This window comes from Emydura macquarii, unplaced genomic scaffold (genome assembly GCF_026122565.2).
Source record: "Emydura macquarii macquarii isolate MOO-44397 ecotype Brisbane River unplaced genomic scaffold, CSIRO-AGI_Emac_v2 contig_3128, whole genome shotgun sequence".
NCBI lineage: Eukaryota > Metazoa > Chordata > Testudines > Chelidae > Emydura > Emydura macquarii.
Window position 1 is genome coordinate 2,516,968 of NW_027133265.1, and position 24,846 is coordinate 2,541,813.

At 39.3% G+C, this 24,846-nt stretch overlaps 1 protein-coding gene across 2 annotated transcripts in view; it reads left to right on the top strand.

Annotated features, from left to right (window-relative positions):
• Nucleotides 1-24,846, top strand: part of CORIN (corin, serine peptidase) — a 268,435-nt gene that overhangs the window by 195,219 nt on the left and 48,370 nt on the right. For both annotated transcript variants that reach the window (XM_067531205.1, XM_067531206.1), the window contains exons 10-13: nucleotides 4,055-4,162; nucleotides 11,426-11,657; nucleotides 17,247-17,392; nucleotides 19,499-19,606. In XM_067531205.1, the coding sequence (XP_067387306.1) occupies nucleotides 4,055-4,162; nucleotides 11,426-11,657; nucleotides 17,247-17,392; nucleotides 19,499-19,606 (594 nt within the window). The remainder of the gene's footprint in view (nucleotides 1-4,054; nucleotides 4,163-11,425; nucleotides 11,658-17,246; nucleotides 17,393-19,498; nucleotides 19,607-24,846) is intronic.

A 24,846-nucleotide genomic window follows, 5' to 3' on the forward strand; every position in this document is an offset into this window, starting at 1 on the left:
AAGGCTAATGGCATATTGGGCTGCATTAGTAGGAGCATTGCCAGCAGCTCGAGGGAAGTGATTATTCCCCTCTGTTCGGCATTGGTGAGGCCACATTTGAAGTATTGTGTCCAGTTTTGGGCCCCCCATTACAGGAAGGATGTGGACAAATTGGAAAGAATCCAGTAATTAGGGGCCTGGGGCACATGATTTGTAAGGGGAGGCTGAGGGAACTGGGCTTGTTTAGTCTGCAGAAGAGAAGAATGAGGGGGGGATTTGATAGTGGCCTTCAATTATCTGAAGGGGAGTTCCAGGGAGGATGGAGCTAGGCTGTTCTCAGTGGTAGCAGATGACAGAACAAGGAGCAATGGTCTCAAGTTGCAGTGGGGGAGGTTTAGGTTGGATATTAGGAAAAAGTTTTTCACTAGGAGGGTGGTGAAGCACAGGAATGGGTTACCTAGGGAGGTGGTGGAATCTCCATCCATAGAGGTTTTTAAGGCCCGGCTTGACAAAGCCCTGGCTGGGATGATTTAGTTGGGGTTGGTCCTGCTTTGAGCAGGGGCTTGGACTAGATGACCTCCTGAGGTCCCTTTCAAACCTAATATTCTATGATTCTGTGATCCTCTTTACAGTAAATCAACCAATTACCAATGACTCCTCTGTACTAGAACTTCCTTGTGGAAAATAAGTACATAAGGATGTCTGTCCCCATATTGGCACACAAGAAGTGCCCCTGCCCTTCCCAGTTACAGGCAGAACTTTTTCTTGACCACTTCTGAAGAATTTACCATGAGGCTGAGCACAGAGAACTGGAAATGCCATCCTAGCATTTGGTTTTATAAATAATCAATTTTTAAAAAAACAGTATTCTCTGTATTTCAATAAACCCAACAGTTAGAGTTTCCCTGAGTTTAGGATGGCACAATGGCATTTACATATCATTCGTGGGTATTGCCAGTTGGCAAGGAACCTTCTTGGGAAAACTTTCCTGATTGAAAACTGAGAATTAGAGGAAGGTGGTCTTCTCATAGTTAAACTACTGGTTACATGTAAGAAGCTGAGTAAGGGGAAAAACTTGCCATGTTGTAAATGCTCACAGCTGACAATAATAGCAGAACCCACAACTGATGCACCTTGAAAAAAGAAAATCCCTTTTTATAAGTCTACTCTCCTGGGGAGTCATCTGGTGCCTTTTCCATCTTTTATGTTTCTTTCCCTCCTTCATTAAGTTCTCTGGCCCTTCCCACTGCTGTTTTAAGTCATCTGGTCTAAATAACTGAGGAAATAAAGCAGAGAAATTTCAACTCATTCTCCTCCACAAGCTTTATAACATCTAAAACTTGCACTGGTGAAAGCTACAGCAGGATCATTTTTTACATTTTCTGCCTCCTAAATTATTCATCACTAGTACAAGACTATTTAGCTGACGCTTTGGTGCATGAGACACGATTGAAACCAGGTGCATGTCTGTTTCTCTCACTCTCTCTCACTCATTGTTTTTTGGGTTTGTTTTTTTTTGCCTCTGTGAGACTAAGAGCAATAAAATTTTGTTTTTGTCAGTAAAGTGACCAGATCTGACTCAAAGATACAAGGAGCAGATAAAGAGTGAGGAGGAGCCATTATTATACAGTCAATGTTCTGACTATACGTTACAGCTAAAAGGGTTCTCATCTAAACACTTTAGTTGCAATGCCTTTAAATTATAAGAAAATTTCCTCTTCTGTTCATTATCTCTAAATACTTAGAAAAATGCTGTTAAACACTTTTAGTAATCTACCATAGAGCAGGGACCTTCATTTAGACAAGTCTGTCAAGCTTTCCAACTGGGAAAGTCTCTCTCTAAATTCACTTAGGACCGAGGGTCTTTCTGGTTCTTATGAGGGTGCATGCTGTGGGGTTCTACCCTACTTCTTGATAGTCCATGTAAGAGCCAGGCAGAATTCCAGTCCCTACATTTGGGAGATCAGGTACCATCATTCATTCCCCTTTGACCCAGCTTCTTATTCCTCTTATACTCTTCCCCAAACAGCCATGTGATAGGCTTAAAGCCTCCTCATGCACAGCCCAGAATCTGGTATATAAACTCTCTCACATATTTATTTAAACCTGGGGATAAGGGAATGATTTTTTTCCCACCTTAGAAATGTTTTAAACACTAGTGTCCAAAAGTAGTAGTGGAAATGCTTGCAGCTCCATGCTTATCACAGGAAATACCATGAAAATGACAAGTACTGTGGTGATCTAACAGTAGGTTGAAAGTTTCAGAGGGGTAGCCGTGTTAGTCTGCATACAGCAAAAACGGGAGTCCTGTAGCACTTTAAAGACTAACAAAATTAATTTCTGCAACACCATCCTGGCCACTATGGATGTAGAAGCTCTCTACACCAACATTCCACACAAAGATGGACTACAAGCCATTAGGTACATTTTCCCTGATGATGATATGGAACACCTGGTAGCTGAACTTTGTGACTTTGCCTCCAAATCTGAAGTAGTTGTGGGTTAGGACAATCTATACCTTCAAGTCAGTGGCACAGCTATGGGCACCTGCATGGCCCCACAGTATGCCAACATTTTTGTGGCTGACCTAGAACACCGCTTCCTCAAAACTCATCCCCAAGCACCTCTCCTTTGCCGACACTACATTGATGACATTTTCATCATCTGGACCCACGGGAAAGAGTCCCTCAAAGAATTCCACAGGGATTTCAATAATTTCCATCCCACTATCAATCTCAGCCTGGACCAGTCCACACAAGAAATCCACTTCCTGGACACTACAATACAAATAAAGGATGGTCACATTAATACCACCCTATACTGAAAACCAACTGACTGCAATACGTATCTTCATGCCTCCAGCTTCCACCCTGGACACATTACATGATCCATTGTCTACAGCCAAGCCCTAAGATACAACCGGATTTGCTCCAATCCCTTAGAGAGAGACAAATACCTACAGGATCTCCATTCTTAAAACTACAATACCCACCTGGAGAGGTGAAGAAACAAATTGACAGAGTCAGATGGGTACCCAGAAGTCACCTACTACAGAACAGACCCAACAAAGAAAACAGCCCCCAACTAAAATCTCTTCAACACATCATTAAGAATCTACAACCTATCTTAGCAGGTGATCCCTTACTCGCTCAAGCCATGGGACGCAGACCTATCCTTGCTTACAGACAGCCCCCCCAACCTGAAGCAAATACTCACTAGCAACCATACACCATACAACAAGAACACTAACCTAGGAACCTATCCCTGCAACAAACACCATTGCCAGATCTGCCCGCACGTAGACTCTAGTGACACCATCACAGGTCCTAACCACATCAGCCACACCATCAGGAGCTCATTCACCTGCACATCTACTAATGTAATATATGCCATCATGTTCCAGCAATGCCCCTCTGCCATGTACATTGGCCAGTCTGGACTGTCACTACGCAAAAGAATAAATGGACACAAATCAGGACATAAAAAATGGTAACATCCATAAACCAGTAGGAGAGCACTTCAATCTCCCAGGACACTGTAGCTGACTTGAAAGTTGCCATACTTCTACAAAAAACCTTCAAAAACAGACTTCGAGTGAGAAACTGCAGAGCTGGAACTCATATGCAAACTTGACACAAACTGGGTCTGAATAGGGACTTGGAATGGTTATCTCATTACAAGAAGTAATTGTCACTGTTCACATGTTCTCACCTTCTAATCAATGGTTGTGAATAGGCCTCATCTACTCTAACTGAATTGACTTTGTTAGCACTTGCCCTCCCCATTGTTGTTCCTTACCCCGGATGTATATATACACCTCCTGTCTGTGATTTCCATTTCATGCATCTGACAAAGTGGGTTGCAGCCCACGATAGCTTATGCCTGCAGAAATTAAATTTGTTAATCTGTAAAGTGCTACAGGACTCTTGTTGTTTGAACAGTAGGTTGTTATTTGAACTATTGAATGAAATTGGAAACACTTTTAATCTGTATCTGTAATTTGTTAATCTGTAACTATCTTCTGACCAATGCACCAAATCATTAGAGTAACAAGCTTTTATTGTTTTTTCTTCAGGTCAGACACCATGTCAGGAAGGGGACCAGAGATGTTTTGATACTTCCTGCCCTGATTCTTGTGGCACCTCTTCTCTCTGTGACATGAACAACAGCCAGACAAACTGTAGTAAGTAAAGCATGTGTTTCCTGCTGTTATTGTCTCACTGCACGTTACCAGAGCTTTCACAGTCATTGAATATATGAAGATGTGCTGCAGAATAGAGAAGGAAAGAATCTTTTCATTTCAATTTAATTTGATTATTAATGGTTGCAAGTCTAACTGTTAAGTTGTTGAAATGGTCTTGGTTAAGCCAAACCAGAAACAAATCTATTATCTTGACTCATGGTTATGATGGCATGCACTTTTTAACATAATAACATTTGACCCTAAGGTTTTTTTCTCAGCGTATTTCCCTTGCTTTGTTCTTCTGTGTGGGTGTTCATTGTCGCAATTCGTTTAAATAAAGTTAAAGAACACTAAAATGTGCACAAAAGAAACAAAGCATAGCATGACTCATGAATCCACGTCTCCCCAGACAAAATACAGTCCAGTTATATATTGTAGTATATAGCAAGTATGTACCTTAAATGGTTGCCAAACGTAAGGACAATATTAAACTGGTATAATACAATATTAAGACTGACTCTGGACAGCTGTTAAAATAGGCCAAGTGAGGCATACTTGTAGAAGAGTTCAGTTGGGTACTATGGTTTGGAGAGAAGTTTTAAAGAAAGGTCTTGATTTATTGTCACCAGTGATTTGTTTACAGGGAGCAGCAAAATCATCTTGAGTCAGATGAACAGGTATAAAAGAACATTTGGAATTTAGCTCATAAATTCAGTTTGGAATTTTTATTTCACTAGTAAATGAGCTATTGAAGGGGTACCACTTTGGCCATGTTTGGATATCAGTTTCGTAGAGAAGGTGATAATGATTTTCATATCATCTTGGTATCCGACTTCAGATTCAATGCAGTTAACTGTAGCCCCTTCCACTCCCTCCCCAAACCTCTTTTGTATAGTCTATCAAGTCTGATTATGCAAGATATTGAATGCCTTTAACTTAATTGAAGACAATGGGAGCTAAGGGTGTTCATCACTTCACAGAGTTCACCCTGAAGTGAGTATATTGACTTTGGCAGATCATGTAGGAGGAAGCCTGGGGGATTTGGGAATGTCAGTCCTAAAGATCTTATTAATTATTGCAGAATTGCTTGGAGCATACAGCAATGTTAGCCAGATATGACCTTGTAGCATATGGCATGATTGATAAATTGTCTCAATTTTATGTTTAATGGTTTATGGCGTATAAGAAGGGCTGCGTCACAGCAGCATTATTGCAGCAGTGTCTGGTCCCAGCTCTCTCCAGCTGCTGGTGGTAGCAGTAGTGCCTGTGTTCCATGACTTTGAGAAACATGGAGACCTCCTGCAAAAGGTCTGTTTATTGAGCTGTGCTGAATTTGGCTCTCAAGATATAGTTTTCCTAAGAACAGGCACATTATTAGTTTGAGCTGTTGTTTCTCAGCTGTTCTTTGGTCATAAGTAGTGTGGTATAGCTTTCATATGCTACAGCTGAGAGAGTTTCAGGCTTTAGATGTAAACCCTGGGCTATGAGTTTACTAGTCTGACAATTTCAAATTTAATCAGGATGAAACATATTATATGGATAGCTGGTCTCAATAAGACATTTTTGGAATATGTGCATTGGTTTATTTTTAGAGTGGACAAAAATGGTTTTGATCAAGTATTTTCTTTATTTCTAACCAGTTTTACTTTAAAGAAACTTTAAAAAGAAGAATAACCTGTTGCAGGCTTCATTCCCATGTAAACATGACTGCCGTCTGTGCAGTAACTTTGGAAAATAGTAAGAGCAAGGGCTACCATTTCATAGCAATCAATATGGATTGAATGCCCTCAGGTCTTCATAATTTCCAATTTCAAATCCAATTTAGACTGACATTGTAAAGTAGCCCTGGCTTTATAATGGCAGTACAGATGTTCTATACACTTCTTTTGAGAATATATCGAAGGGAGCTGATGGAGATGTTACTGCCGTATCAGACATCCTCATATCTAATATAATTAATGCTTTTATTCATATCTGGGCCTAATATTTTGTTAGTGGATGAAGGCCCCGGCAACTTATTTTATTGTATATTTTAAAAACATTTTTAAAGTTATCCTGGTCCTGCCTCAGTGCTGGAGGCTGGACTAGGTGACCCCTCAAGCTCTCTCCAAGTCCTGCATTTCTATGATATTTCTGGCTTAAAATGACAAATGCAAGGGATTTTATTACTTTGTCCCTGGCTCATTAGTTTGTGCTTAGATAATACTAAAAATAAGGGTTTATTTCCTAGTAGCCAGATCTATTAAAGTATAGAATATATTTCAAAAGGAAGCAATATGGTTCTATTACTAGCAGGGGGAATAAAAATAGATGATTTAAAAAATCCAGTTCAGATTTTTAAATTTAAATTAAAACCAGGTTTATTTGAAAAAATAACCCTATTTAAAATTAAATTGGAAATTAACAACCTATTTTGAGGCCTAAGTTTATAATTTATTAAATCATTTAAATAAATAGAACATATAATAATAAACAGTACATATTTACTGCCAAGTTTTAAAGAAAGTCAAGCCCACTGAACTGGTGGAAATCACTGGATAAGCATCTGGAACCAGAGTTTGCAGAAATGCTAAGCCAACTTTTGACAGAAGTAGATTCTTCTGCAGGTGCAGAGAGAATATTTTCTTCATTTCAGTTTATTCAATTAGTTCACTTCAATGCTTAGTTAAACAAAGCTAAGACACCAATTGGTAGTTAAAAGAGCAGGAAAGCTTGGTGTCTGCTTCCAATCTATGAATAAAAACTAGGTGTCAGAAGATAAGATCTACTCGTTCTAAAATCCTGAAAGGGAGTGACCATCAAGACTCAGATCCGTTCACTAACTATATATAATTCTTCCTTTGTTAATATATCTGTTAGTTTTCAGTGCAAAAGGTATTTTGATAAACTTTTTTCTTCTTTATCCAGAAGATTGAAGGTAGTTTTATTTAATTAAAAAGAAAATACTCCTTTTGTCCATTCGTCATTTTTTTGAATTTCTATCCAAAGAGTCTGATACAAATCACAAGCAAAAAATTAATCAGTATATCATACACCATTTTCTAACATAATACAAAATGTAGAAATTAAGAATCTGAAAAAATATAAATTAAGCTATATAATTACTTAAATAAGTGTATAGTGTGGATGAGCCCCTGTGAGAGGGGGCAGCATCTGGGGTTCTCCCCCTGGGTCCTTCTCAGAGGAGGACCATCCCTCCCAGCTATTTCCTGCCGGCAGCAGTCTCAAGCCCTTTTCCCGGGCAAGCAGTCTTTTGCCCGGCCCTCAGGCAGGGCCAGCCAATAGGCTGGCCGGCGCCCGCTCTCTGGAGCGGTATGGAGGATGAGGCTCTCTTGGGGCTGCTAGGGAAGGGAGGTGGGGGACACAGGCCCACCCGTCTCCACTGCATCCCAGCCCAGGGCCCTTGCAGTGACAAAAGGCATTTGCCACAGAGTCAGCGGGGTTCCTGCCACAACACACCACCTGGGTTGCCCCAGACTCAGCCGCAAACTTATGGCTGTCCCTGGGCTTCTTCCTCCCCGAAACCTCCGGTACCTGCCTCTTTTGGGTTGCTGGTGCGTGGTAGTCCTACGAGGCCCTCCTCATCCATGGGTGGCAGCTCTGGCAACTCCATGGGTTCCTTCACGGAGGGCAGCTCTTCCAGGTCCTTTGGCTCCTAGGCCGCGGGCAGGGCCGGTAGGTTCTCCAGATCCCACGCTCTGTACTGCTCCAGCCAGCCCTCCTCCGGCTCTCAGGTAGGCCCTCCTCCAACTCCCAGGCAGTGGGAAACTCCAGTGGACCCTCCTCCGGCTCCCAGGCTAGGGGTAAGACCGGCCGCTCCCTGTCAGCATGGGTCTCTGGCCTGACCTTAGCTGGGAGATCAGGGGGAGAGGCAACCTTCTCCCTCAGCCATCCTCTCCTAACTGGGCTCGCAGGCCTGGGTTTTAAAAGCCTGGCTCCGCCCCCCTGCTTCCGGTCAGGTGGTGTCGCTGGGGCTTCTAAAGGCCTGGACCCGCCCACCTGCTTCCAGTCAGGAGTTTTCCTTTGGGGCTTTACCAGCCAGGGGGGATCTGGCTCCCCCTATGGGCCCTTCTCAGAGGGAGACTACCCCTTCTGGCTACAATAGATAGTGTATTTCCTGGTTAGCAAAAAGAAGCACCAAATTTAGTATAAAAGCTATATTAAATTGCAAGTCAATGTGTTCTAATGGTTACCTACCAATGAGAATTAACTTTTCTTTAGGAAAATAACTAAAAGGCTCAAATGCAAAACAAGATTTAAACTGATGATTTTAATCAAGGTTTCCAGCTTGCTGATTTAAACCTTGATTAAAACTGGTGATTTAAATCTGTCCACCCTGATTACTAGAATCCTGTAAAATTGAACTGAACAACTGGGTGATGGACTGAATGATCTAATTGATCTTTTCTAGTTTTAATTTCTATTTCTTCTGAACATGAGTAGAAATCCTATTAATACTAATGGGAATTACACAAGCATGTCGAGAAGACAATCACACTGTGATGGAACAACATGAATATACTTTCAGCCTAGATTAAATTTGTATCATATAAACTCATAGAAAGTTTACATGTACTTGCATTTGCAACCTATATTAGTTTATCTGACTTTCAAAATGAAGAATCACAAACTCATTCCAAATCTCAATGCATAAAAAAGATGCCGATACCTGAAAAAGGAACACTGTGAAAAGAAATGCACACATTTCAACAATATGAAGAAATTCAGTTGTATATTCAGGGTATAGAGTGTGTGCAAGGAGAATCCCCTATAAGAAAGAGAAGTGGCAGAGGCAGTGCCAGAAAGTGGGTTTTTCAGAGAGCCAGGAGATGGAGGGACCAGAAGGTGAAGACATAGATGGAGAGGGTATTCCAGAAGTAGCAGGAGGAGAGGAAGGTAGAAAAGGGACTGGGGTGGATGTTGCTGGAGGGAAGGAAGAAGTGACAGAGGAGTGTGTTTGTGTGGGGGGTGGGTATATGAACTGATTATATGAGTAAATGTCAGAAATGAAAGAGGGGTATGGAGAAGAGAAAGGAAGCAGAGAGAGCAACAGGTGAGACATGACTGGCCATGAGTAATTAGCAGCTATGCCATGAGTCAATCAATTATACTGTTAATAAATAATGCAAAGAATCAGTTAAGCTGTGAGGCAGTTTTATGGTGAATGAATAATAGTAAGCAGCAAATATGCAGAGAATCAACAGTAAGATGAATAAGCATGCAGAGCCCAAGAAAGACACTTTCATGCAATCAAGAATTTGCTGTCTAGGTGCATAAAGAAAATAGATTTCAGTGCTTTTTATCTATCTCAGTTCCACAAAACAATCTCATCCCAGACCATCCACTGTTGAGAACCTTAAAGAGAACTTGGAATTGGATTCAACCTCCACCTCCCTTTTCTCGGTATTCTTGCCATGCATGCTATAAATATTTACATTTTCAGGCAGTATTTTCTCCTTAACATCATGTGATTAAATATGGCTTGAGAGGTTTCCAGGCTGATTTTATGTCCTAATTACTGTCAGTTCTCAATCTGAGCTATGTTTTAATTTTGGAACATAAAATTTATTGTGCGTGCAGCTGAGGATGAGAAAAAAATCGTAAATCTGCTAAATGTTGTAGTTTATCATTTAAATACAAAATAGAGAATTCTATGTTACGATTGCCATGAATTCTGTGTCCACATGGGAGTCATCAACTTTTGCCACTGATTCCCATCTAGGCTCATCAGAAAAACAACTTAACTCCAGTAGCAACAAGTATGGTTTCAGTTGTATGTATTTACTAATTTAGAAATACTATTAACTTGTGCTAGTACGCACCCGAGTCAGGACATAATGGGCAACCTGGCATGCTCCAAAGTTGGGAGCAGCCTAAACAGAGTATATTGCATGGCACAACACACAACTGAATGAAGGTAGGGCATCAAGCTCCCACACAGACCAAAACTAGATCTCAGGAATTTCTACTATCAGCTGAGCCTTGAGTTTCTTATATTAGAGAGGTGACTGCTAAAGAAGGTTGCACTAGGGACTGTCAAGCCAGGCAAGATTATCAGATACTACTGAATCTTGTTTCAAATCTCTCCTCAAGGCTCACTTATATAATGATACATACAGTAAATTGTCAACTGATAATGGCTAGACATGCAGCCAGTGGAGATTACTAATTTATTAATTTATCTTGTTTGTTTATAGAGCTGATCAAATGATTTTCTATCAAAACTTTTTTCCAGTGAAATACGGGTTTTCAAATGATACAAAATTCTTCCTGGAAAATTTTTGTGTTTAAAAAATTTCATTTAAATGAAACAAAAAGTTCATTTTGATTCAATTCTAAATGAAAACTTTAATCTCAATGTGAATTAAAATGAATTTTTTGTTTTTAATTTTTTAAAATATTTTTCCTTTTGTTTTGATAAAAGATTGAAACTTTCTTGATTTTTTTAAATGCATATTCTGCATTTCTTTCACAGTTTTTCCTAGGAAATATTTATAATCCTCTGACCAGCCCTATTTATGTTATAAGAACCCTCAAAACCTGATAATTGTACATATAGCTGGCCTGCATAACCATGCATACTTGTTGTTACCCTTGTTCTCCCCCCTGCCTATCTTTCTGTTTTGTTAATTACATTCACTTGTCTTAAACTGTAAGCTGGTGGGGGCTTCTGACTACATGTTTGTACAGTGCCTAGTCCAATGGGGGCTTCTGGGTACAGTGAAATAGATATAATATTCTTTTTCCTGTTTAACACCCCTGTTAATTTGGGGTGGGGGAATGTTGACAAAACACCTTCCAATCTGTGCTGTATTTTGATAATTGTATATAAAAACTCTTGATTTTGAAAGAGTTCTTAGCTAAAAAGAATTAGCTCATGTAATAGTTTATTTGAACCCTTTTATAATTGAGTGTCCAAAAGTTACCATGGAGAAAGACCTTAGTATGTATAAATATGTAAGCTGTGATTAACTGATTAGCTATGTAGGGATCAAAGCCTCCTTCCCTTGCTGACATGACTAGTCTCATATGGACCATTGCACTCAAGGACCTGTAGTTTTCATAAACTACATCTTTGTATTACAGATTAGAGAGGCTGCTGGCCACTTTATAAAACTCCACGAACCCTGTTGGGCTACGTAAAATGTGATCGATTTTAGGAGGTCAGAGAGAGTATTACCAGTTTAAATAATGAGAATCTTGTAATTATTTAGTTTGGATTTCATCCAGCTTTACAGAATGTATGTTCTTTTCTTTCACAAGGTCAATGTGAACCAATTACTCTGGAACTCTGCATGAACCTGCCTTACAACTATACTAACTACCCAAACTACTTGGGCCATAGGACTCAGAAGGAAGCCTCCATCAGCTGGGAGTCTTCCCTTTTTCCAGCCTTGGTTCAGACTAACTGCTACAAGTATCTTATGTTTTTTGCCTGTACAATCTTGGTACCAAAATGTGACCCTCAAACGAATCAGCGTATCCCACCCTGCAGGTAACGTGACTGCTCCCCAACTGGATTCTTGACTAGTTTAAACACTATATGGATCTTTCTTAAAGGCCAACTCTGCTTCCATTGAAATCAAAGGAAGTTTTGCCTTTTACTTTGGTAGGATCAGGATTGGACCCATATTTTGCAAAGTGAAAGGAATGTACTTCTTTTATATACATGAGAGGGTTTTGAAATATTTAATGACATAGGTAAAAGAATAGCATTTCAATTAAGTTTTGTATTTTAAACTTTATATAGAATATTTATAAGGCTGTATATTGCACTAATCCTGTATTATATATTAGATAAAATCACTTCAATATAAGCACTCTACCTAATATTAACTAATGAAAGACCAGATTTGAATGTGATGGTCACTTTTCCAAAATTGGACAGCAAGTACATAGAAATATAGTCCAGTTTTGCCCCATCCGTTTTTTTATGTACAAACTCAAATGCTTCTTAGTTTATCTGGATTTTTCTGGTTTTCTCATCCAATAAATTTCAATAAGGTCCAATATATTAAAGGCTGTATTGAAAGAAGACTGTATAGAAAATTACTGTATGTGTCCTATGGTTTCCTACAATATGACACTGGGAGGCTATCTAGAGCTATTCCTCTAAGATTGGCAAATGGACAATGTTTCTTTGCCTAGCGATCAATTTTCTAGTACAAGCTAATAATAATTCAAAGTGGAAATTTAGAATAATGCACATGGCATAGATAGAGAATTAGATCATGAACCTTAGCGGATCAGGAAGGGTTATTAGAGTGACATGCTGAAGCATATCCACATGTGTGTTTGATAACCAAAAAATAATTTAAAAAAAAGTTATCCCAATTTTTAAAAGCCAGAATTAGTTGTTGTGTTTTTTTAAAATAAAGGAGCAACAATTACGTGATATGCTCTTCAGGATTGTCTTTCTGCCTATCTAGCAAATTGGGGCAGTATTGCGATTGAAATAATTTTAATAATAATACTAGCTTTAGTCACAAAATGTAGGTTGTTTAAAAATAGCTTAACAAAAACTTAAATTAGTAGAACTATTTTCATAAATGTCTCAAGTTTTTCTGTCCTATCTTAGACCATAAACAGAGAATGAATTTTATCAAGGGAAGGTTCCACAGGGCTAGCATTGGAGTTTGCAATGTTCAGTGTAGCTATTAAAAATATGGACTGAGTAGTAAATTTATATTTGATTAGATTCACAGATGACACTGATTTAGGAAGAACTTTGAACACATTAATAGATAGAAATAGAAACATTAGGTGGAAGAACATTAGGTGGAAGCTATAAAGAAATGGATTCATACTAGTGGACTGAGATTTAACTTGGGTATATGCAAGGATCAGAAATATATGATTCACTTTTAAACATTTAATTGCTTCCTGAAGCTCTTAAAAAGGCAGAATGTCTGTTTACTTTCCCTTGGAAAATTCTAATAAACTATTTTTCTAGAATCTGCTTCAGCCTTTGCAAATTAAGTACACCCTTGCTCAATGATAGCAGTAATTTATTGGTTTGAATAGTGCATACACATTGTATATGACGTGTCTTTTTCTGTAAATATTAAACAAAATCCAGCTAATGAAATTTTCCCTGTGATAAATGTTCTAAGTTCAAGTGCAATTTACAGCCCAGGATTTCAAACTCACATTGTAATCATATGTTTGTTATAACATCTTCCAATCTGATTAATATAAGATTTATTGATATTGGGGGTCCTCATCTCCATTTTCTATTCTAGTTAATACTAATCAGCTATTTTAATTTTGTTGTCTAAGTATATAACACACGTCCCTGCTTTGTGAAGAGCACCAAATTTATCACCTTTTTATTATTACGTGGATCATTATGCTTTATTTTGAAAGTGGAAGTCTTTGAAGAAGGTCATGTACAGCAAGGGGAACATGTTGAACCAGTTTTTGTAAAGAATTAAGATGGCTGTTATTGAGTCCACTTCGTGATCTATCATGTATGATTTCAACTTCTGTGCAGTATGGTTCCCCTTTAATAAGGCAAACTGAACAGTACATAGCACTTCTGCAGCAACAAAAGGCATGATCCTTCAAGCCCTGCACATACAGAGCTGCCCTTCCAAGATTTGGAGATTACATATTTTTATTTGCAAGTGTTTTCTAGCGACTTTGGTTGTTTGATCAAGCAGGTCTATGGCACAAAGAACATACTGGCAGCGATAGATTTTTGAGGAAATCAAATTTTCTCATGACTGGTGTCACTAGGTATTTCCATCATTTTGTGCACTGTCGTCCCAGTATTTGAGTTAATGGCATTTTGCAGAGAGGAAGGAAATATTTTACAGTGGCATAGCTACAGCAGTGCAAGTGGTACAGTCAGGCCAAGGTCCAGAACGCTATGGAAGCCAAACCAGATGCTCTGACACGTCACTTGGCACATGGGGTCACAATGCCACTCACTCAGATTTAGCTCCTGTGTCATCGGGTGAGTGGGGAGTGATAGGACATTCTGGGTGAAGTGTTGGGGGTGGAATCAGGAAGGGAGTCCCTTACCTATTCTTGCAAGTCTTGTTACACCACTATTATTTCGGTTTACTTTTAAGTGAGTTTAATATTCATGGAAGGTGCTAGATTGAAAGTCCTGGAGACTGAAGTACTGGTTTAATACAAAGTAGAGAGAGCGATTGTAGTATCAGAACAAGCTTCCTCACTTCTTTGACAGTGAGCCTCATTCTTGTTCTTTTCTACCCATTTCTTCCTTTGCCTTTCTGTTGGCTCTGACAACTAGGGTAGTGATTTGTCTCCATTTTGATGTGGATGGCTGTTAACTAAGAACAATATATAAACCACCAACTCATTTCACACAGACTGCCAAACAGCCAGCAAATGTTAACCTTGGTCACTACTACCAAGACCAGATTTGAACTAGTGACATAGAAGTAGAAAAAGGCTCTATATTCCATTACCAAGCCCCTAATAAGGGAGACATTTTATTGGAACCACGAAAGGCACCATTATTGCTCCTGTAAATTGTCTGCTGGTTTTTTTTTTCTTGCTATATTGCAAAGAGCTAACATCAGCACTGTTATTGGCTTCAGTCATCTATTTGACATGTTAACTGCATTTTAATTGTTCCCCCAAAATTAAAATTGAATGTCTTGCAGCAGTTATTGGAAACTGTCTCCTTTGAGAGAAGGTGCTTTTTGTTTTTGTTTTTTTTTGGGGGGGGAGGTGAGGTTGTGGGGAGTGGAGACATGTTGAAGGCAGAAATTACTGCAATGATTCAGCTAACTAGACCCAAACCTTTAAAATATATTTTATTATTTTCACTGCCCTTACTGTCATCAGAAAATAAGCAGAGCAGAAAACTCTGGAATTGAGAAGATTGAGGCCAAATAAGTAAACAATGGCGGGCAACTGTTCAAATGTGATTTGAATCAACACAGAGTAGTAACCTTGTTCGGTGAAGCAGCAAATCTAAAAGGAAACAAATTACTGCTGGGTCATAATATAGCTAGTTGATTTCAGACCATTTGTATAAAATTAAATCTCTTTGTACTACAGTGTGTCACATTTCAGGTGGGCCCAGAAATAGAGTTCAGATTGCTCTCATTCTAAGTGAGTCCAGTGACTGTCAACAACTGTTACTGTCACAAGTAAAATAACGGACTAGATTTCTGCGACTATCTGAAAGGAATATGCAGATGCCATTTGACTTTACAAAAGGTAACTCCCATTATTCACTGTAGTTTCCAGCACTTGCCACACAGGCAACTGATTTTGCAACTTCTCTCTGAAGAACGCGTGCACACACATATACGCACACACCCTTCTAAAATACATATGCACTTCATTCTCACTATTTAGTTGAATGATCAGGCAGAGAAACAAAAATTAATCTTTTTATCTCCCCAAAAACAAATGAAATTTGAGGAGAATAATACTGAAAATATCATGATGTCATTATATGCATTGTTGATACAGTATGTATGACCTTACTTTAAACAGCATGTTAAATTTTGGTCACTCCTTTTCAAAAGTGACAGAGCAGAAGAAAAAGAGGTCCAGAGAAGGACCATGAAAAATGATTAGTTGCATGGAAAGACTTCCATATGTGAGCTGAGATTAAAAAGATCAAGGCTGTTTAGTATCGAGAAGAGGCAAATTAGAGGTGATGTGTCAGAGGCACACAAAATATAGAGATGGTAAATTGGACCCTCCTGTTAACAACCTTTCTCATAATATAAGAACTAAGGGTACATTTAATGAAGTTGAAAGGTAACATTTACAGCTGATAAAACAAAACATTAATTTACACAATACATAATTAACCTGTGGAACTCACTAAAAGAAGATACAATAAAAAAAAAGACCTTTGTCAGATTCAAAAAAGAACTGGACAATTCCATTAATATAAGACTATCATCTGCAGTTACTCAGCTAGAATAAAAATTATAGGCATATCAGCCTCTGATACAGGACATAAGCCAATCAAAAGTTGCCTGTGGTTAGGAGGAAGCTTCTCCCATAGACAAGTTATTACAAAATTTCTCATTATGGGTTTTCGCTCCATACACTTGAAATTTGGTACTGGCCATTCTCCAAGACAGGATACTAGTTTAGGCAGACTATTGATCTGATCTGATGTGGCAATTCCTATGTTTCTGTGGTGAAAAAAATAAATATTAAAAATTAACACCATTTTCTTGCCTATTTCTAAGCCTGATACAAGTGTTGATGTTACAGTGACCGCACATTCAAAACTAGGTCATTTGGTCTCAAACCTCTTAATTTTACTAAATTCACTGAAGAGTCTTTTGTTTTCCAGGTTTGAAACCGCTAGACTGCCTGGAATCACAGGTTCAAATACAGGAGGGGTTGATTCAGCCATGCAACCTTCTGTACAGTAGATAGTGTACTACGGTCTGTGAGTGGGCCTCTGAGAAGAGACCTTAGAAGTCCAGAACTTGCCTGTTCTCTAGGAACATTAGAAGTTCCTATGGCACTTTTTTGTAAGATAAGGCATATGATCCAGTGTCCCTAGCCAAAATTTTCTTTCTACTGCTAGTTGTTATGCAGTTTGCTATGGCTGCTGCCCTCCACATCACAAGAGGCAGTATTTCATGGCTGCTGTATGTATGCTTTTTGTAAAGTGCTTTGGCATCCTTCAGGAGGAAGGTCTCAGTGCAGCTGTCAAACATTAGTATTGTTACATTGATTAATTTAAGAAATTCTTCTAGAGGAATCTCTTTTCCTGATCTCTCTGCATACAATTGAGTTTAGGATCTTTTGCTTTAAGAATAGCTCCTCTGTCATTTCCGTCTGAGCAAAGAGTGTTTGTAAGAAACTTTACTATTGCTATTGTGACTTTTATGGCATGACTTTGGCAATAGTTTGCTTACCGTAATTTAATATATTTTTCTTTTGTCTAAGGAAAATGTAGTGCATGTAATGCATGTTTCTTTCATATAAAGAAGATGAATAGGGTATTTTTTTTTCCATCTTCAAATTCTCAGCTAGGAGTGCTAGTTTCCAGCAATAGTTGGTAGCTTGTCATGACATGTTTTTCTACCCAATATCTTTACTCACTCTCTCCAATTCATCCCTCCAGGGCTCTGTGTGAGCATTCCAAGGAACGCTGTGAATCTGTGCTTGGGATTGTGGGCCTGCAATGGCCAGAAGACACAGACTGCACTCAGTTCCCAGAAGAAAACTCAGACAACCGAACCTGCCTAACACCTGATGAGGATGTAGAAGGTTACCTGTTAGAATACTTACAATTGGATATTAAATATAAATTCGTAGCTTGCCGTAAATTAGTGATTCCATTTCATGCTTTAATACACCCCCTTTAAATTATATTATGTCAGGTAGGTGAATTAAACTCTCAGTATGGCTAATATGCTGTGCAAATTATTCAAAATCAGATTTGGGAGAATTCCTGATCCTTCCAACTACATATTATCTATTTACATCTAGGATAAAGTTTTGTTAAGAAATTTAAGAGCTTTCATTCTGGGGAAGGATAAAATTATCCTTATTCTGCTATGGATTACTTGAGGGGTGTGGGTAACAAAACACCTGGCCACTTGCCTCTATTTGCACATTATCCCCATTACCTGCAGACCTGCCAATCTGCTGCTGTGAAGCATTACTATTTCTCTGAGGGAGAGCCAAGATCTTGGCAATGGTAAACAAACAAGATGTGGTCAAGTCTTTGCTTAAGAAACCAATTCTACAGATGTTAGTGTCCTTGCCAACTACTGCCTGCTCTTTTTCTCTTTTTTGGGGAAAGGATTTTATCAGGCCAACTTCAACAACATATGACAACCTCAGATTTCTCAAACCCATCCACGCCATTGCTCACCAAATACTGTTGATGCATGTTGGGTCTGGAACACGTGAATGGAATTGCCTTTAAATGATTCTGTTTACTCATTATAAAGAAAGGGCAGCTGGTGTTGTGCTGTTGCTCCTTCTCACTGAAGGGCCTCAGCTATGGAGTTGGACGACACGGTCTTGCCTTTCATTTTTTGTCAGTCTTTGTTAATTTTGGGGGGAGATAGTGAGATAATATGAGCTGGAGTATCAGCCATATGCTTTTGACCCTCAACTCTTAATCTATATCTTGGCTGTAGAGAGGCACTTATCTGTGCTTGGGATTCTTACACATTCCCTACAGAGTCATTCTTAGTCTCTCTCGGGCCCAGTGTATATTTAATTATTTACACACAATGGAACAACTTCAACAAAACACCCTGAGAGAGCCCCACACCAAAATATCCCACAGTCCAGTGGTTACAGCACTCACCTGACAGGTAGGAAACCCAAGTTCAAATACCTGCTGCACATCAGGCAGAGGAGGGAATTGAACTTGCTACAGCATGGATTATAAGGTTCTAAGGCTGGCCACCGTTTCCCCTGCTTGTAGCCATTTTGTATCTGTATAAGTGTGCTCTGAGACGAGACGTTCTACTGGATTGGGACCCGCAGAAAGATAGGCAGGGGACCCATTGTTCAAGGAACCCTCTGGGGCTTAGGCAAGGGAGAGGTGACCAGTTGCCTAGACTGAGGCAACTGTGTGGGTAATCACTAGCGGAAACTTAGGTGCCAAAGGGACAGTAACAGTGGAAACTCTGCTGCCTAGGGACTTTAGGTGCCTCCACGGTTAGGCAGCAGCTGAGCAAGGGTTTTAAGGATCTCACTTGCACCTAAATGTTAAACTTAGTCACCTAAAGTGGCATTTAGGCACCTAAATCCTTTTGTGAATCTAGCCCTAAGTGACTTAGAAGCAAAAGTCCAAATTGACTCTCAATGGGACTTTTTTTTCCTATGTCAGTAAGGCACTTCTGAAAATCCTTCCTGGCAGTTGTGATGTGAGGATTAATTGATGAATACTTATTAAGGACTTTGTGAAATAAAATAAAAAGTCATGTAATTGCTAAATCTTATCATATGTTATAAAATCAACACAGTGAATGGTTTACCTTTCTCTGTACAACACAACATCACTGGACAATGTAACTAGAAAATTGGTGCCCTCAACCTAAACAATATCTGCCAATAATGTTGTGAGGCTTTGGAACTTGAGAGGTGGCACTTTGTGAAGAGAGGGCTGTGGGAAAGTGGTGATGTTTGCCCACCCACCCCACTCCACTCCACTCCACCCCACCTCACCCCACCCCACCCCATCCTCAGTCTATTTGTCAAGAATAGTTTTTGTTTCTGCATAGTTCCAACTTAGTATCTCACAGGGTTTCTGTTCCTGTCTTTTATCCAGTCACAATGATAAATAATACTAATAAATAAAGAGGACTGTGCTTTTCAGTTTACTGAAAGTGTTGTGTTTTCTGACATTGACAGAGTGCTCACCCAGTCACTTCAAGTGCCGTTCTGGGAGGTGTGTCTTGGCCTCCAGAAGATGTGATGGCCAGGCTGACTGTGAAGATGATAGTGACGAGGACAACTGTGGTAAATTAATAAAATGAGTCAGCTGATTGAACGGAGAGCAGCTGGAGTGTCAGAGGACATAATTGCTGCTTTCCATCATTTTGTTCAACCCACAGTCTGAAAGTTCAAATGATAAGCCCCTTTTCCTCAAGAAAAAGCTGTGAAATGTATTCAAAAATTGAGTTTTTAATGGTTGGTTGTAAAATTAGTGCAGGCTACATCCTGCTTGCTGAATATCAACATCATTTATAACCCTGAAAGTGTGGGAGCTCTGGTAAACCAATTCCAGACTGTTTGAATATTGGTTTATTTAGGAGGAAATCTTTAATGGTGCAGGCTTGATTCCCCGTTGTATTGCTCCATCGATACTGATGGCGTAACGCCGGGATAGAAAAGGAATGAGTGCCAAATCAGGTCCTGAACATTCAAATACAATTTTAAATGTTTACATGTTAACATTCTTTTGATGATGTGTTGATACAGGCTGGAGAGCTTATTGTGCTCTAGTCTCTGTTACCGAAATGGACTCCAACACTGGAAGTATCAGGAATGTTGTCAATTTTCAGTTGTCAGCCTCTAGTAGTAGACTCAAGAATATTGCTTGTAACTGCAAACTTTATTCTGAATTTCATGTCGGAGTTCTTTTATGGCAAAAAGGAACTCTTACCACTTAAATTTAGAGAATGTGCTGTGCCTGAGCAACAATGAGCAAATCCCTTGGACAAAAATTCTCATTAATTTCCAATTGTTTTGATTACTCTCCTTTCAAAATTATTTTCATTGACACTTGCTTTTAACTCCTGAGAACACTAATAGCTATTTATCTTTTAGAGTCACTTTATATTCCTTGACTTTAAGGTATAAAATATTGCTTTGATACATAAAATGAATTTCCTTTGTAGATCTCTCTCTTTTTGGTCTAGACAAAATGTCACTAGCAATCAACAGAATTCTTATCAGCTTCTATAAATATGGAAGGCTGCATCTGCTAGAAAATTACAGCTGTCAGAATGACATTACATTGACCATGGATAATGTTGTTACAGGAGAACAGACAGTGCTTTTAAAACTCTAGATGTTGCCATCTCTATCTCATTCATATTCTTTGTATGCAGGACAAACTCAGAGATCATTGAACTTTCCCTGTGTAAATGGCTAGCTCGGAATATATTGGATTTATTATTTTTTTAAGAAGAGAACACACAACTTTTTTATAACATTAGTTCAACAGACTGTATTTAAAGAATGTATATTTTAGATGCCATAAGCAACAGGCATAGTAGTGGATACTGTGTTAGGACAACCAAAGTGATTATGTCAGTTTATGTCCTGTACCAAGATCTGCACACCACAGGACGAAGGGGGCCATTTACAGATCCCTCATTCTCAATTTGCTTTGGCTCGAATGTGAGTTAGAGCACCTCTTAGACTACCCATAAAGGTCCAAATGCAAACTGAAAATTGGCAAAGCAGAGCTGTGCTTGGCGCCAGCTGCGCCATCTCCCTTTGTGCCCTTCCCTGCTCTGACATGCTCTCTGTGGTTGTATGGGTTGATTGGCTGTTTTAGGAGCCACCTCTGCCAACTTTATGGTCCAGCTGTGGGAGTATCCCTTCTCCACTGGTGATAGCAAGTAGATAGCAGAAAGGTGGCAAACAGGAGTATTGTGGATGTGAAGGAGTATAACCTTCAAAATCAGCATTGTCCTTCTCCATTGTTTGCTGCAGCTCTAGTTCTCATGGTAGTATTTTAGCTGCGACAAAAAAGACCTGGCATTTAATTTTAAGCACTCAAGTAATAGCAATTGTACAATGACTGTTTCAATGATAATGAGTTTACACATAACTTCAAGGAGAACAAAGGTGAGATAGTACATAAATCCCCTTCTCCCGTCAAAACTGGGACTTGAGATGGGGTTGTGTAAATGCAGACATGCTTTCCGTAAACATTAAATTAAGAAATGCATATTATAACAATCCTTATTATAGAATCATAGAATCATAGAGTTGGAAGGGACCTCAGGAGGTCATCTAGTCCAACCCCCTGCTCAAAGCAGGACTAACCTCAGCTATATCATCCCAGCCAGGGCTTTGTCAAACCGCAGCTTAAAAACCTCTAAAGTTGGAGATTCCACCACCTCCCTACGTAACCCATTCCAGTGCTTCACCACCCTTGTACAGATGCTCATCAGAAATAACACATTTGGCATGCAGGGTAGAACTCTCAATCTTCCGCTGCAAAATCAGTTTGTGTGTCCGTGGCCAGAGTCACTGAAATATACACAGTGAACTTCTGTTCTAACCGGGGTGCCTTTGTTCCAATCAAAGATAAACAATGTTAATGCATTTATATAGTATCCTCGGGAGCCATAGGGCCCTTGACAATGAAACATTGTAAACATTTTTAAAGTTATCAAGGACAACAGCGAACAAACATTTAATTAGTGGTAAATGCTTAGTCAGACTGATGCGTAACTTTGGGCCTAACAGTTACTTCATGGCAAACTAGTGGGCTGTATGCTAACTGTCCACATGGACCCTGCTACACTGCACTAAAAGTTCCTTAGTGTGCATTGACCTAGTCCTGTTTCAAAGTGGAATAGATCAAAGTGCACTATGGAATTTTTATTGTGCAGCAGAAGGGTCCCCCACAAACCGTTAGCACACAGCATTCTAGTGCACGATAGGTTTATAGCCCAGCTTGCCATTCACTGTTTGTCTAGACAAACCCTTAGATTCTTAGGCTAGAGTCAACTATTCTATTCTAAACCATTCTGTTCAGGTTCTTGTATCTTCCCTCACCTTCATTGTGTCCTAGTGCTGTCCAGAAGTACATTAGGCATTGTGATTAGTATTCACCTCCCTTTTCTCCCTTCAAAGGGCAAATTAGAAGAGTGGTTTGGGATTTTTTACATTTTTTTTAATTCATTCAATGTATGTCTGCTGTGTATGTGTATTTATTAGGAAGGCATTGTCAAATAGCTGCATTTTGTACTTGGAGTGGAAAGTGATAATATTTGAGATGGTTATTAGAACCTCTGAGAGTTCATTTCACATCCTTGGACTAGCACCCAAGAGAGCTATATCCATTGCACAGATGAGCTTTATCCTTGCAGTGAGATAGTTCCTTTCTCCCTTGGAGCAGGGCAAGGACAGGAGAGATCGCAACTGTGGGCGTGTGCATTGAGTAGCCATTTATCCACCATATGCCCAATCCTGGAGCTTCAGGCAATCTTTTAGGTATCCTGCGCCTAGACCATTAAGTGCCTTTAAAATAAAGACAAAGACTCTGAATATGACCTTGAACATACTCCTAAGATAAAAAAGCCCTTTATGGGACAGGGATGCATACATTATCCCTCCTCTGGTACGGGGAGGTGTAACTCACACATATGTGTCCCTGCCTGGACTTCTGTATCTTAGAAGGGAATTCAACCAATGGAAGGGCATGGGAGAATCTCACAAAATCAACTTCTAAAATATTGGTATCTTCAACTCAAAGATTAGCCCTGATTTGGAATAGAATCTGTAACCTACACTGAGCCAAATGCAGAGGATGATAACCTGGCTCTGATGATTGCCTCCTTTGCCCATCTGGAATCATTTCAGCAATTAATAACTGTCAGCACCACAGTGTTTAAATACGAGAAAATGAAGATAATAATGCCTCATTCTCGTTACCATGAACTGGGACGTGCAGTCAGGCCTAGTGGTTGGCACCAAAGTCAGGAACTGAGCAGGGCTGAAGCAGACTGGGCAGGAGAGGAGCAAGGCTGGGAACAAAACTGGAAAGAGGCTGGGAGCAGGACAGGCACAGAAGAGATAGTAGCTGTTGGCGCGTGTGTTGAAGAGCCAATGGTCAATTGTTGCTGTTTCGCTTAAAAGTGGGCTTGCTGACTTCCTTGGCCAATCAGGCAAAGTGGTCTATCAGGCGGCCCAGCTATTGCTCAGTTGTGCTCATATGCTGCCCGGAGACTGGGCAGACACAACTGCAAGTCCTCATTCCTGACACTCATTCATCATAATATTGCCTATTATTCCCCATTATTCTCTCAGGAAGGCCAATTATTCCTCTCTGTACAACTCATAACATTGCTAATGGGGCTTAGTAGGTAAGATGTAAATGAAGCAGAATACTCTGTGCAATCAGTGTACTACATTACAATTACCGATGGAGGAACCCAAATAAATTCTTTGTATAGCCATGTGAGCTGACTTTTCTCTCACTTACGATCATAATGTGTTCACCTTGGAAATAGAAACTGTGTAAGCTACATTTCCTTTTATTAACTTAGTAAGTGCTACCCTTTGTTAAACTAATACACTACATGAGCTCCAGCCCAGGAAAAGTTTAACAGTACTACATCTTACAAGCCACTCGTACCGTAGCAAACACACAGAACTGAGGTTTGTTTGTTTTTTATTTTGATCGCATGGGCCAGTCACTTGAGTCTGACCTTGGGTTAAATTTAAAGTGTGAAACCAATGTGATCAGCTATAGAATGGATTAAACAAGGCAGCCACAACTACATCTATTTTAAATTAATATTAGAAGAGTAAAATCAAGGGAATTCTGTTTATCATGTATTATTATGGCCTCCTCTGTTACTATTGTGTCAGTGATGCATGAGAACATTTCTTCATCAAAGTAAGCTGTTTCCAAACTCTGATGTTGCAGTGAGATGTTTAATATTATTTCCAGAAAACCATCAAGGTAAAAGTAGAAAGCTAAATGTTTTATAAACCTTAATTATGCCTTAATTATTCGTTAATTCTTTAAATCTTAATTATTCTTAATTTCCTCCATATGACAGACTAGGAACCTACTATCAAAACACTCTGACATAGTTTTGTAAGAGTTCACCTTGAATTTTTTATGAAGCCAGTGCAATTGATTAATGTCACTTGGAGGAGACAGTGACTGTATTAGCTGCATAATAATGAATCTTCAGGTGGATGCATGTAGTTGGCAAGGGTGAATCTGTGCAACCACTTGATGAAGTGGTAAATATCCTCAAGCAAGGAAACGTTGTACTTATGCCTAATATGGCTAGCACCTCTCCATCTTTCACTTTGTTCTCTGCCTCTTCTTACATCAATACTGCAAGAAAAAAATATTCCCTTGGTATTTAATGAAGATTACCAAAAGAAACCAGTCCATGGTATTTCTGTTATTGAAAGAGGAGTATGCTAAATGTTGATATTTTGAACATAGCCCTTTTACTTTTAAATCACATTTTGCGGAATCCAGGATGAGAACTATT